General features: G+C 41.6%; 1 protein-coding gene across 29 annotated transcripts in view; it reads left to right on the plus strand.

Moving 5' to 3' along the window:
* LOC138137439 (collagen alpha chain CG42342) overlaps window positions 1-14514 on the plus strand; it is a 186374-nt gene that overhangs the window by 154120 nt on the left and 17740 nt on the right. For 15 of the 29 annotated variants that reach the window (XR_011161736.1, XM_069056819.1, XM_069056816.1 and 12 more), the window contains exons 2-7: window positions 8084-8172; window positions 8262-8297; window positions 11013-11048; window positions 11600-11635; window positions 12503-12538; window positions 12744-12815. Coding sequence is in view for 28 of the 29 variants with exons in the window: in XM_069056819.1 (XP_068912920.1) it covers window positions 8084-8172; window positions 8262-8297; window positions 11013-11048; window positions 11600-11635; window positions 12503-12538; window positions 12744-12815 (305 nt within the window). In the remaining variant the exon portion in view is untranslated. The remainder of the gene's footprint in view (window positions 1-8083; window positions 8173-8261; window positions 8298-11012; window positions 11049-11599; window positions 11636-12502; window positions 12539-12743; window positions 12816-14514) is intronic. The other 14 variants (XM_069056820.1, XM_069056830.1, XM_069056842.1 and 11 more) reach the window with 7 other exon arrangements.

Below are 14514 nucleotides of genomic sequence, written 5' to 3' on the forward strand. Positions count from 1 at the left end.
GTAATGAACTTCATTGCGCAGTCGTAAATAAAATAATGTTAACAACATTGATTAGTTTTTTTAATGTTTTGTTGATAAAATAAGGGAACATTTTAGGCCGTTTGCTCCTCAGAAAGAACTTTCCTAACTTGACCCGTGTTGCTATTTCAAAAATGGTGCATAAACGTCACGTGAAAACTGGCGATAAAAATAGAGCAGATGGAAAAATAAACGAGGGAAGAGCAAAAGCGGCGGCGATTCCCCAAATCTGGGAACGACACGATCCCGGAGAAAATCGCCGAAGCATCCCTTAATTGCGACGTCTGTCAAAAAACGAAGCGGGTTAAAATTCAGCGGTCGCGGCCCTTCGCAGTCGCTTAATTAATCGAGACCCCGAGACGTCCCTTTGTCCGAAATAATTCGGAAAAGAAAGTATTCGGAGGGCAGTCCACGCCACCGTAATTATTCTCAGTCGGCGGTGATGGAGTGCCCCGGATCCACCCCCGGAACGGAATTTATTCGCCCGGACCGCCCGGAAATATTTTCGAATTTTCGCACAATCGCGAATGGGGCGAGTTTTGTGGTTGCACAACAGAATTAGCTGTTGCAAGTCACGAATCTCGAATCCCGAATTTTTGTCGGGTCCCACCTCGGAGGGAATTCAATCGGAAAACGATCCCGGTCCAGGATGAATCTCTTACGGAGCAGACGAGGAAAAAACAACAACAGAAAAGTAATTACGACACATCCGTAACGAAAATTTAATAAACGAGGCGGTTCGAAATTAACATAGTGCAGCAGCCGGGCCCCACACGTTGATAAACAATGCTTTCAATTTTTATGACGGCTAATTTATGTGACCTACCAGGTGTACGGTTGATTTTTAGCGTGCGTCCGACGTGATTAATCTCCAGTTGATGTTAGGAATTTTTTACGACAGTTCTTGCACAACTCCGGAAGTTTGGCCAACGTGCCCCGTAAAATCCCCAGAAGCGCAATTAAAATATCTGGACGAGAAGAGGAGTTCTTCGGCGGCGGTGGAGTACACGCGAAAGGAAAATGATTCGAGTGGATCGGAATCGCTCTTCTGCCTATCCCTTTTGTGCGAGATCCCACCCATCTCGGGATCCGTCCCATGCGGTGTCGCTTAAGGAATCCAATTAGCTTTTTTCGGAGAGACACTCTTTGTATTCACCACATATATCACGATAAGCCAGCATCGATACCGGATTTTATTGGCTGTAAACGCCCACGCGAGCTTTTGCATTACGTCTTATTCAGAGCGATTGATAGGAACAGGCGAACCAACCGAGAAACAAATAACACAAAGAGATTATCGAGATTCTGGATCGGATTATGCCGCCAGTGACAATGGGCGAGGTACGGTCGATGCATAAATTATTTCCTAACAGTGTAACTGTATTTTGTAATTTACATCTTGCATTACAGTCGACTTCAATTAGGCGCCACGTTCCTTCTTATTGGGTTATGTAAATGTTTGATTTGGGTGGGGGGATCGCGGCTGTGCTCTTCGACAACACTCACGACACGGCGAGAAATGTCTTGGGAAGGGCCCAAAACCCCAAAAAAAAACTGTATACTAATTGTCTGGGAGTCCCTCAGGTGTCCTACTTGGGACCCCTGCTGTTGCGGTATATATCAGCCATTGAAAAATGTCTCTTCCGCACCAATTTTTACATTTCTGAAGTCTACAGTACAATTAAAACAAGAAAACAAGAAAAATATGTTATACGTTTAGACTGAAGCAAATGAAATTGTTTAAACAATTTATAAAAGTCGTTAGAGAACATTTTTTGTAGAGAACGAGATTTGGTAGAAAAAGCCACGGAAGGTTATATTGTGGCGATTGTAGTTTAGACGTGAAATATTTTTTATAAGCGCACCACGAAATGCACCAATTTCGCGTGACTTGTAGATTTCTCGGTTAGTTTTCATCTTTTATCTTGATGCACATGACAGTAACTATTGAACCGGGTGTTAGATGGAATTGATGCCAGCGTGCATTTCAACTTATCAGATAGTTCGATCAATTGGATTAGTTGCATTTTGCGACAATATCAAAGGATTTGTAATTTTGCAAAAGCTTTAAAAGCTTCGCTGCCGAATCGTCGAATAATTAATCATCCGGTAGTGGCAAAAAATAAATTGAAAGCTCCGAAAAAAAAATGTCAAGGGAGAGCTCCATCGACGCCCTTTTATTTGTTGACGTCGTCGCGACTCCATTGTTTCGTGGCGAGACAAACATTTTTTTTTCGGTGCCGGAGGATCGTCCGCGCTTTTTATCAGTTCGTGCAACAAGGTTAGCACCATTGAGAGTAATTAACTTTCCCGACGTCCAAATCTCATTAAGGGAGTTAATTTCCTTGGAAGTTGCTTCGGAACTCCACAACTATTAAGTTGTCGATCGACGTTTCGGCATCGCTTCAGATACGGTTTAATTGAAAATGTGGCAAAAATATTATTCACGGACCGAGGAAGAATATAAAGAGGGGATTTGCGAAAGACAAACGGGATTCTTTTCGACCCGGAAGGATTAATCCGGATCTGTGGACTCGATCCCGTTTTATAAACAATATAAGTCCTTTGTGAGATGGGAAAAAATGAGGGGGTGGGACCCGTGTCGGAATCGTTTCTGGACGGAGACGGCGAATTTTAATTGGAGTGGGGCGGCGGGTGGACGGGGGTGGTTGATATTTGCCAGGATATTTGCTTAATTTGATTGTTTTAATCCATTTAGGGGTGTTTCGTGGAAAAATTCAACGGAATGGTGCGGTCCGCCGCACCGACATCTTTAATTGAGGGTGGTGGAGGGTTGCTTGAGGAGCATAAAATTGGAAAAAAAAGAACTGTCTGAGACGTTCTGTGCGATTTCAACGAGGTTAAGATCTGGTCGATCGAGTGTTTAATATGTAATTTCGTTGGTCAGCCTCACGATTTTTTCTCTCTAAAAGAACAAAAAAACCACACGATTCGCAGTAATTTGACCGCCCCCACCGCCCCCGAAACCATCGATTCGTGCCGGCCGACAAATTGAGTCGTAATGAGTTTAGTGAAAATTCATCAGGCGAGCAAATCGGAGGTTTCCTGCTGTCATAAACCGTTTAATCAAAAACGAATCTACGCACTCCCGGCGGCGGTCGGCGCCGTCCGCCGCCGCCGGTCCCGATCCGCACCGGTCGAAACTTCACCCGCGGACCGACACTCGATCCCGATTAGGCGGCGACGGGGGTGGAAAAATGACACCGTCCCGGGTGGAGATCCCCGCGTAACGCTCGCTTACCACCGACCGTGGCGTACTACACATCTTCACGGTCATTAGGGGTGCAGTTCGCGAGGCTATCCCCCGGGAACTCATTTACAAGGGGTGAACTTACAAGTGACCCTCTTTAGCCGCCCGCTCTCCGACGATGAGAACATAAATGGCGGAAATTCATTTACGCACGAACAGCCAACAGACGTGAGGAACAAGAGTTAGGAAAGAAATGTAGGAAGGGGGGGGGGGGGTGTTCGACCCCCTTCAGGAAGAGAATACTCTTTGTCCAGGACCGTGTCTTTTAATGAAAGCAACAATATTATCAACATCATATAGTTAAACATTCCACCTCTAGATAGCGGACACCTCCTGATAGCGGACATTTTTGTAGAAACATAACCATTTATGTACATATTAAGTTTTCCTATCTCCTATTAACGGACACCTCCTCACAACGGACAATTTTAAGAATCTCCATTGGTGTCCGTTGTTGAGAGGTTTCACTGTACTAGTTTTTTTTTGTTGCCTAGACCCAAGAGCAAATCCAGATTTTGTAATTTATCTCAATCTCCAAGCCGAAACTATTATTACATATTACTATTACTATTATCATCTGTGCGTTTTCGAACGTCCGTTGTCAAGGTACGTCAACCCCGTGAGCTGCGCATTTTTTTTTTGGACCGTCGCATATCCTCCCATTCAATTTTCCGCGAATGCACCGTCGCTGCAAGAAAATTTGATTGACTCCCGGAGTGCATCGGAGGAGACGGACAAATCCGTCCGGAATTCGATTGTGACGGCGTTGCAGATGCGTCCTCCGGCTAAACAAGCACTTGATAACGCGATTGTGACGATGAGATGATATTATTGGCCGAGCAGGGTGCACACGAGATGGGGGAGAGCGGCCCCGCGGCGGACGCGGAATGGAAATTGTTATTTGCGAATGGATGAAGGAATACTTTGTGATGAGCAACACGCAGATAAATTAGATCTAGTGAGGAGAGTCTCTTTTGGGATTGTGTTTGCGGTGGGGTGGTCGAGCCACCCCGGGATGCGTTCCTGGCGATTTTCTGACGTGGAAAGGACCCAGATTCACTCTCTTTTCCCTTTCATCGATATCTCTTTCAATTTTTACTGTAAATATAGATTTCGCGAATAGGGTTGGACTTGAAAGGCACCCTTGCCGCACAATGGAGCTGTTGGAAGTACGTTGAACGTTTGAACCAGCCGGATTTTTTAACGTAGGGAATAGGATCGGGTCTAGAAGTGTCTCCTGTGGCACCCCAGACCTCTGACAAATCAAATTGTCAATACGTAGTTATATTCTGTGATTTGTTTGTTGTGTAACTGGAGTCCTGAGTGATGGAGTAATCTCTGCTAAATTCAAATCTCCGAATCAATTTTGGCTTTTGTACTTTTTCTTTGAAAAGAAATTCTAAAGAAGATATTTCAACTGGAATTTGAGTCGTTTGTGCGCCACTGTCTACATCCAATGCAAAGACATCGACAGACATGAAAAATTATGCAAATCAAGAGAAACCGAGGATAACTGTTCCGATTGAGTGGTTTGCAGGTTTTTTTTTCTTTTTTTTTTAATCTTGTTCTGTTGTTTCTCCGCTGCCGACCTCGTCAGCTGCGATAATAAACTTCGGCGCAAATTTCATCCAGCTGCAGCAACACATCACGATTTTCAGTCTCGACCAAAGGTGCGAGTTTAGCAATAAACCTCCGAGGCAATAAAACACAAGCTAAGTTAACAGTTTCGCTGCAAGGGGCGAATCAGTGCAGTGCTCACCGTAAGCACTGCCGAGTACAGTGTGAGAGTGTGACGCACAGTAGTCTTGTGAAGCTCCATCTAACGGTGCTATGCGAACTAAATTATCGCATAGGCGGAAATTTTGGTTGTTCCAATTTTCTTTTTGTCGTTTTTCGCAGGGAAAAATTGCAGCACATTCGACGAGCGCTGATATTGTGATGTTGTAACGTTATATTGAAGGCTGATATTGCGACAGCGCCTCTAACAACGCTCCTAGTACTAAATTGCTGCAGAGGCGGGAATTTTGAATTCGCCACTTTTCTTTTTGTATTTTTCGTAAGAAAAAATCGGTTTTTCTTGTAGATACTAGTAGAATGCTTTGCCGTACGGGCTTTCCGATTCCTGGTTTCATTTTTGTTAAACGTAAAATAGCAATTCTAAAAAAATAAAAATAAACATTTTTATTCCTATCCCCATACTTTTCCTTCTCTGTTCTTTCCTTCCCCTTCGCTTCCTCAAAGCTATTTCCCATGCTTCTTCGTTCAATATCCCGTAATCTATCACTGTTTCCCCCCTGCTACCTATTATAGCTCCATTCCCCTTGTTTATTGCCGTTCAATATCTCCCATCCATTTTCTTCGATCCATTCCACCAGTCTCTTCCTCGCTGCATTTTCCACCTTGTCTTTGGAATTTATTTTCCCATCCCCCTCTCCTCTTCCCAATTTCTTGCTTTTCTTTCTCCAATTCTCCCGTTGAAGTCCCCTCCCAAGAGTATAGAATCTTCCCTGTTTTCTTTCATTGCGTCTTCGACACGTCTTCTTGTTGTTTTCATCTCTTTACTGTATATTGTCATCATTTTCCACCATTAATTGCCTATATGAACTTTTCTTTTCATGCATCCTTCTTCTCCCTTTTCTTTAATCCCCAATTTCACTGTTGTTATTCCCCCCGTAACTCTTCCCTTTTTCTTTTCTCTTTTTGCCCCTTGATCTTCCCATTTTTACTCTTTCGGTAGCGACTTTCCGGTTTTCGTTTTGTTTGTCCATTTACCTTTTTATTCACCTTCTCTTTATACCTTTTCTCGCCGATTCGTCTTCTCTTCTTTTCTCCTTCTATTTTTTTTTTTCTTCAATTTCTCTTCTCATCCCACATAAACTATTCCCCTTTTATCGGTAGCTTCCTGTATCGTATTTTCACCCTTTTTCCTCTATCTCTCTCTTCTCTAACCACCTCTCTTAACTTCTTTTGTGTTTTCCTTTCTTCTTTTGTCAAATCGTCACCTTTTCTTTCCTTCCACTTAACTCTTATTTAGCATAATGTTCTTCTTCTGCTCCCAACTTTCTATTTTTGCCAGCATCATCTTTTCTTTGTTTATTTTAAATGCTTCCTTTACCTTCACTTTCACCCCTATTTCCCTTTCTAGCCATTCTTCCACCCCCCTCTCTATTTCCTTTTATTCCCCCTATTCCGGTTATTATAACATTATTTTTCCTCTCCTTCTTTTCTCTTTGTTCCATCTTTCCCTCTATCATTTTCTTCTCTTTCTCTCATCTCCTCTCTCACTGCCGCTAATTCCTTGCTTAGTACTTTGTTCTCCTCTCTTATCTCTGTAATCATGGTTTTCATTTCCTTGCTTTTATTTCCATCTTCGTTTCTCCTTGGGTATCTTCCCGTTCTGAAACTCTTTCAGAATGGGTTAGTGCGTTCTTCAGACGTCCTGCCCTCTTCTCTTTCTCTCTTGCTGCTTTCTTTCCTTCCTTTCGGTGATTTCGGCATGCCCTCTCTTTCTTGCCCACTGCCTTCTGCTTATCACCTCTCACTCACCCGTCGCTGTTTACGTTGGTATTCTCTGCACTTTTTTCTAAACACGTCTGCCACTATCGCTGCCACACCAGGAATCCCCCGGTTTTTCTTGTATTTTTAACACACACTGCTGTTGCAACAGCGCCATCTAACAATATTCAGTGAACTGAATTGTGTCTTATAATCCATTAGCCATATAACTAGCGCTGGCATTGTGACAAGAGCGCCATCTAAAAATTCTCCCAGAACTTGATCGTCGTGGAGGCGGGAATTTTGAATGCACCAATCAATATTTTTTCTATCTTTCATAGGGAAAAATTGTTTTTTTCTTAATCAGCAACAGATTCGAATGGTGCCAACAAAGCGATATAACTAACAGAGACTAATATTTCTAAGAGGCCATGTGACAATAGTCCTAGAACTAAATTGTCACTGAGGCGGGAAATTTGAATGGCCAAATGTTCTTCATCAATTTTTCGCAGGAAAAAGCTGTTTTCTCTCACAGTTCGCAATAAGTTGGACTAGCTCTGCGATTGCAACAACCAAAATGGCGTAACATCGAAACCTGACAACGTCAGCAACGACTGACGCTCTCGAATCCACCACGCCCCCGCACACTCTCCCTCTTCATCCGGTGTTATTACTGCGGTCGGAGCTCATACCGTCCAGGGTGAGTTATGGACGGGCCGTGACCCGGCCGCGGGTCTGCAGGACTGCCGACTTGCAGGAATCGGTGAACACACGTGTTGATCGGGCGATTTTTCCTGCACCGTTGGTTAATTGATGCCGTTTCAATATTTATCGCGCGTGGGGAACAATGCCCGAAAAGCGAAACTCTCATGATAATTAGTTATAAACAATGAATGTTGTCGTTGCGGACGCGACTGATTTATGAAGGGGAGGCGATAAATCTCGGCCAGTGACAAATTTATCGATTATTTCGTGTCACACCCTCGGAAAGAATCCGGAATTCGGTCATTGTCGACGAATGAGTTATGAGGGGTTCGGAGCTGGTCCACAATTAATGCTCCACCCACGCGTGGGTTTTTTCTGGTTTATTTTCAACTCTGTCGATTGTGCAAAAGAAGTGCGACTTTTCGCGTGTTTTTATTAGTGCAACGAGAAATAACTGAAAATGTTGACATTTTGGAAGAGAACCCGTTTTGGTTATTCGTGAAGGGTCGTGCGTTCTAATTCGGTGGAGAAAAATTCGTGATGAATCTTGTAAATCCCCCGACCGTTCCACTAATGCACGGTTTGTAATTGCAGGTCCTCCCGGTCCCCCTGGTCCACCCGGTCCGCCGGGAAAGCGCGGCCGAAAGGGCAAGAAGGGCGACGTAGGCGATCCGGGCCCTCCGGTAAGTCCCACTCAACAATTACGAGCACGTCTTAACGTTCGCACACCACACTAACAATTCTGATTTTGTTCTTTTTTATTTGCCCTTAGGGTTCCGCTGGGGCGCCGGGCAAGAACGGCTTTCCGGTATTATATTTTATTTAATATTATTTTTATTTCTCTTCCTCCCCACATAAATTTTATTTTTCTCTCTTGTATTTATATAAATATCTCTCTCTCTAGACCGTCACATACAGCGTCATCTCCCTCCAACTAATATTAATTGGTGTACAATTCATCCATCATCATCCCCATTGTTTTTTTTTTTAATGTGTACGATCATCCCCAGGACACGGGCGCAGCCTTTCCACACTTCACACCAATCTTAGTGATCAATAAGAAGGAGAAAGTGTCGACTTGGACACTTTTCAACCAAGAGAACCGGTTAACCGTCTCAGAATTTTTAATTTGAAGGTTTTAAGAAACTCAACCGTATTAAACCACACAGTTGAGGTTTTGAACCGGTTTTGAAAACCATCCCGACGCATTTCGATGAGATTTTGAAAGGGTTGAAGATTTTTTCAATTTAAATCCGTTCGCAAATTGTAACAGGCTTTAGAAACCACTGCGATTGTCTTCATTCAGATTTTGAAACCCTTTTTGCATTTATTATAGTTTTCAACGTTTGAATCTTACATTATTAGAGCTTTAAAAACACGAAAGCACAACCATTTCAAAAAAAAAAAAACTTCAAAGATTCTAGAATTCTAAGCTCGATGGTTCCCAAGACAGTCACATTTTTTGGCGGCTTTGAACACATTAAAATGGTGACGGTTTTATTATTAAAATACACACTTGTAGTTTTGAATCGGTTGTGAAAACCATCCCGACGCATTTCGATCAGATTTTGAAACGGTTGAAGATTTTTTCAATTTAAATCCGTTCGCCAATTTGTAACAGGCTTTAGAAACCACCGCGATTGTCTTCATTGAGATTTTGAAACCCTTTTTGCATTTATCATAGTTTTCAACATTTGAATCTTACATTATTAGAGCTTTAAAAACACGAAAGCACAACCATTTCAAAAAAAAACTTCAAAGATTCTAGAATTCTAAGCTCGATGGTTCCCAAGACAGTCACAGTTTTTAGCGGTTTTGAACACTTTAAAATGGTGATGGTTTTATTATTAAAATGCACAATTGTGGTTTTTGAACCGGTTGTGAAAACCATCCCGACGCATTTCGATCAGATTTTGAAACTGTTAAAGACTTTTTCAATTGAAATCCGTTCGTAAATTTGTAACGGGCTTTAGAAACCACCGCGATTGTCTTGATTCAGATTTTGAAACCGTTTTTGCATGTATTGTAGTTTTTAACGTTTGAATCTTACATTGTTAAAGCTTTAAAAACACGAAAACAACCATTTCACAGTTTCAAACCCAGTGTCAGTGAGCAATAAACTTCAAAGATTCTAGAATTCTAAGCTGGGGGGTTCCCAAGACGGTCACAATTTTTGGCGATTTTGAATACTTTAAAACGGTGACGGTTTTATTATTAAAATACACACTTGTAGTTTTGAACCGGTTGTGAAAACCATCCCGACGCATTTCCATCAGATTTAGAAACGGTTGAAGATTTTTTCAATTTAATTCCGTTCGCAAATTTGTAACAGGCTTTAGAAACCTCCGCGATTGTCTTCATTGAGATTTTGAAACCGTTTTTGCATTTATAGTAGTTTTCAACGTTTGAATCTTACATTGGTAGAGGTTTAAAAACACGAAATCACAACCTTTTCACAGTTTTAAAACCGGTGCCATTGAACAATAAACTTCAAAGATTCTAGAATTCTAACCTGGATAGTTTCCAAAACGGTCACAGTTTTTAGCGGTTTTTAACACTTTAAAATGGTGACGGTTTTATTATTAAAATACACAATTGTGGTTTTTGAACCGGTTGTGAAAACCATCCCGACGCATTTCGATCAGATTTTGGAACTGTTTTGAACACTTTAAAATGGTAAAATGGAAATGGTTGTCACGGTTTTCAGTTTTGAAATGTCTGCGTTTTAAGTTATTGCGGTAGTGTCGAGGTAGTGGGTGCTTTTCAAATCCGTCACCATTTTAAACTGGTTTTGAAAACCATCGTTGGACATTTCGGTCAAATTTTGAAGCTATCGGAGATCGTTTACATTTATATTCGTCGATACTTTCGTACACAAATTTGAAACAGGCTTTAGAAACCAATGCGATTGCGTTCATTTAAATTTTGAAACCATTCTCACATTTTGTGCGTTTTACAAGGAATACATTTTATATTGTTAAAGCTGCGAAAACTCAGCGATTTCAATGTTTCTAAACCGCCATCACTAAACAATCAAAACTTCAAGGTTCCAAAAATTCGAAACTCGATGGTTGTCAAAACCGTCACAGTTTTAGACGGTTTTGAACAATTTAAAATGGTCGGTTTTCAAAAGCGTTATTACGCTCTTCAGTTTTGAAAAGTCTTGCGGTTTAAAGTATCTTGGTAGTGCGTGATTTTCAAACCATGTTAAACTGGTTTTCAAAACCATACTCACACTTTTCGGTTGGTTTTAGAAACTGTGTCGGGGATTTTAATCTGGATGGTTTTCAAAGTGGTTTTTGAAAACTTCCAGACGGTTTTCAAAACTATCGTCCCATTTTTGAATTTACTTGAGAAGCACCATTTTAAACTCGTTTTCAGAACCGCCACTGAACACGTGAACGGTTGACCGGTTTAGATTTAGATGTTTGAACGGTTTAATGGTACGGTGGCTTTGACGGTTGAAAGGCTGCGGCGGTTGTCGTTTTGAGACATGTTGTATTTGGGTTATTAAAAATTGCAGGGTGACAAGGGTCAGAAAGGCGATATGGGCTACATGGTAAGATATGTGGTTGTTAAGTGTAGTTTGAACAAGTTATACAACACGAACCATTAACACTTGAAAGTTGATTTAACTCCGCCCGGTTTGCCTAATGATACTGACCTGTCACCGTTAACAGCTCCAATAATGTAACAGCTACATTAGCATGTCCACCCTGTGTCTACCCTGTCCGGACTCGAGAACTTGCGGTTTGACCACAAAGTCGGCTGCGACCCCTGTTTGATACGAAATGGGGTCGTTTGCGTTTATTCGAGGTGTATTTTTGTCGCCCTCGAATTCGGCGGCGGGAATCAATTTGTCCCGGATGCTCGTCACGAGTTCCCTCTCTTTAAAATTGGCTCTAATGAAAAATGTCTTCCTGTCGGCAGTTCCTCAACGGGGTTGACAGTCGACTTAGGGTTTAAACCCGGCATTAGTCGCCGTTTCATACTCGACTTAGTTTTGGGGTCCTTGGGATATTTACGTTGGTCGGGATTAGCCGGCAATGTCAGAACCTGTATCAACCGAGAAATCCTTAGGTGTTTATTGTGGTGAACAATCTGTTGCAGGGTCCGACAGGGGTGCGCGGATTTCCGGGATTTCCGGTTTGTTCATTTGTTTACATTTGGTTTTTTTTTTGTGGCTCTACCGGTGGCGGTTCTTAGTCACCACCACTTTAACTCTTTCCTAACACGATCACACCTGAATCTGCTCTAATCTTCTTCGCATCTGATCCTGCGAGCGACGGGGGTGGTGAGGCGTGTCCCACCAAAAAAAAAAAAAAACATTACACACACATTTGAAACATTCACACCAGCCGACATCGCTTAATTACTCGAATCCCGCAAGCTCTTTACGTTTCCGACACCGAAACGAGTTGCTGTGTCACACGACCCCCGAATTAATTTTTTTCGACCCTTTCCCTTCAATCCAAATTGTCCTGTTCGTTATCAAATTTGCGAGCCTAATTGTCCTTTCGTTTTTGTGTTTTTCGACAAACCCGCGGTTAATTGGATTTTTTTGGGGGCTTGACCTTGATATCTGAGGCTCGTTTTATGCGTGCTCGGTGTAATGAAAAACGAGATGCTGAAAGTTTTCCAATAATGTTTACAACAAGACAAGTCTTGACCGACGAAAGTTTCGCTTATGCGACGGATGCGACCGCTTAGACTCCGGGAAAGTTGTCCGGAAATTGAGCGATGGCGGCAAACGGCGCGTCACCAGTGTTTTATGGGTTGCATAACTTTTACGCGCGTTTGACACGAACACCACCACCAGCAGCAGCGTCTGCGTGTAGTTAGTGTAGCTTGTAGCCAATAGGGTCGTACTATAGAGGGGCCAATTAATATTAGTGCTTCCCAGTTTAGTTGTTAACTTTCATTTCCATTTAACCCTCATATGTCATACAAACACTGGTAACACTTGCGCCATCTTGTGACGATCATGTGACTTACGATTTGCCATTTCGACAGGGCCCCATCGGTCTGGACGGTCCGAAAGGCGATCCAGTAAGTAGAGATGAACTTGTTTCGTAGTAGGTAGACGATCGTACGGCACGTCCGAAGCGAGATGTACACGTCACGTGGTGTCCGGTGCGTTTGGTTGGTAGGCGAACGGCGGGACCGCCCGTGTACTTCTCGTTTTGGACGCGGTCTAGTAGTGATTGTTCGGAAGTGGTCCGATTGCGATTTGATCGGGGTTGAATGTCGACAGGGCCGGCCAGGGGACAAGGGACAGAAGGGCGAGGTGGGCAATCCCGGTTTCGACGTGTTCCAAGCTGTCAAAGTGAGTACGTTTTTGGGTGTAGTGCAAGCAAATTTAAAATTTGTCCAGTTTAAATCACGAGATTGGGTAAATTCCAGAGTGGCTAATTCAGCGATTTGTGACTATTTTTAAATGTGTAATTAATAAACAAATGCATAATACGTTCAACACTAATTTAATTTTCATTTTAATTTTGCTCCGTTTTAGCTGCCCGGTAGGGTAAGTATTTTTGCTTTTTATTTTTGTCGAGATTATTTAATTTTATCACGTCCGGGTCGGGTGGAGGCGGTTTCTCTTTTCTGATCCTGTGAACGAGGACCGCGATGAACTTCTGCTCCGTTATGCTGATTTAATTAATTTTTTTTTGCTTTAATTAACTCAAAATCCAACGAAAATGGGTTTTAGTTGTTCCTTCACTTTTTGTCTTGTGCAAACTCGACCGGTAGGTTCGATAACTTGATATTTGTCGAACCTTTCGGATCGTTTTGTTTTATTTTTACGCGCAACAAGCTATTTGTTTCTTCCGAAGAATTTAGCAGGAGCAGAATTTTTCATTAACGCCTGTGTCCCGTATTTGTAATACTTAACTCGGCCGTGATCGCCTGTAGATAAGTTCGTTTAAAAATTGATCAAAGTCGACAGTTGAAAACGAGAAGTGGACGTCACGTGACACAAATTACATGCGAACGTAATGTAAGTCTCGGCTCCGCCCATCCTTTTCTAAGAAATATCAATTCTCACATTGGTTATCTGGAGTTTAGTTTTCAATTTGTTATAAATAAAGCACAAAGAAGCTTGCAAATGAGAAATGAATAAAAAGAAATCATCCGTGGAAGAATAAAAGGAAAATTTATTTTTTCTTGGCTTACTAATATGTAATATGAAATGAGAGACTGGAGAGAGGAAAAAGAACACGATTTTAGAAATTTTTGTCATGAGAAGTGCATGTCACGTGACACCCACCCTATAAGAAGAGAATGAAAATTGTAGCTCCGCCCACGCTCTTCTCGTTTAAACCATTTTGTATGCTTCCGGATATTGATAATACTACTTGAAAAAGAGTAATCACGTGGATTAAGTTTCAGTGGTCAGTTACATAAGTTTAGCTCCGCCAATGGTTTTTTTTTTTTAATAGTGAACAGTTGAGATTCATTTTCTTGATGTTAAGGAAATCTATGGAAGGCAATGAAAAAAAGAGAGTTGAGGAGGCAGAAAACAAATTAATAGAAATAACAAAGTAATGGAACGTTTTAAAAATGTGAGAGGAATAAAAGGAGGTTTTTTTTTCTCTTGAATTACGAATTATAAATATGGGACGCTCAAAAGAGAGAAAAAACAGCATTAAAGAACTTTAGAAATTTTCAAAATGAGAAGTGCATCTCACGTGACACTTACCCTATAAGAAAACAATGAAAATTGTAGCTCCGCCCATGCTCTTCTAATTTAAATAATTTTTACAATCGGAGGCATTGCTGAATACTATTTGAAAAAGAATAAATTGAATGTTTAATATTAAAAGAAAAGATTTTTTATATTAAAAAACATAACGCAAGATGTAACAAAAACGAGTCGAAATGGAAAGTTGAAGAAAACTGAAAAGGTATGTAATGAATGATGAAAGCAAAAATGAAATAATTTCGGAATTTAAAAATGAGGAAAAGATGGATGTCACGTGGCTATACGTAAATGTAAATACTATGTAAATGGTGACTCCGCCCAT

Source organism: Tenebrio molitor, chromosome 8 (genome assembly GCF_963966145.1).
Source record: "Tenebrio molitor chromosome 8, icTenMoli1.1, whole genome shotgun sequence".
Classification (NCBI taxonomy): domain Eukaryota; kingdom Metazoa; phylum Arthropoda; class Insecta; order Coleoptera; family Tenebrionidae; genus Tenebrio; species Tenebrio molitor.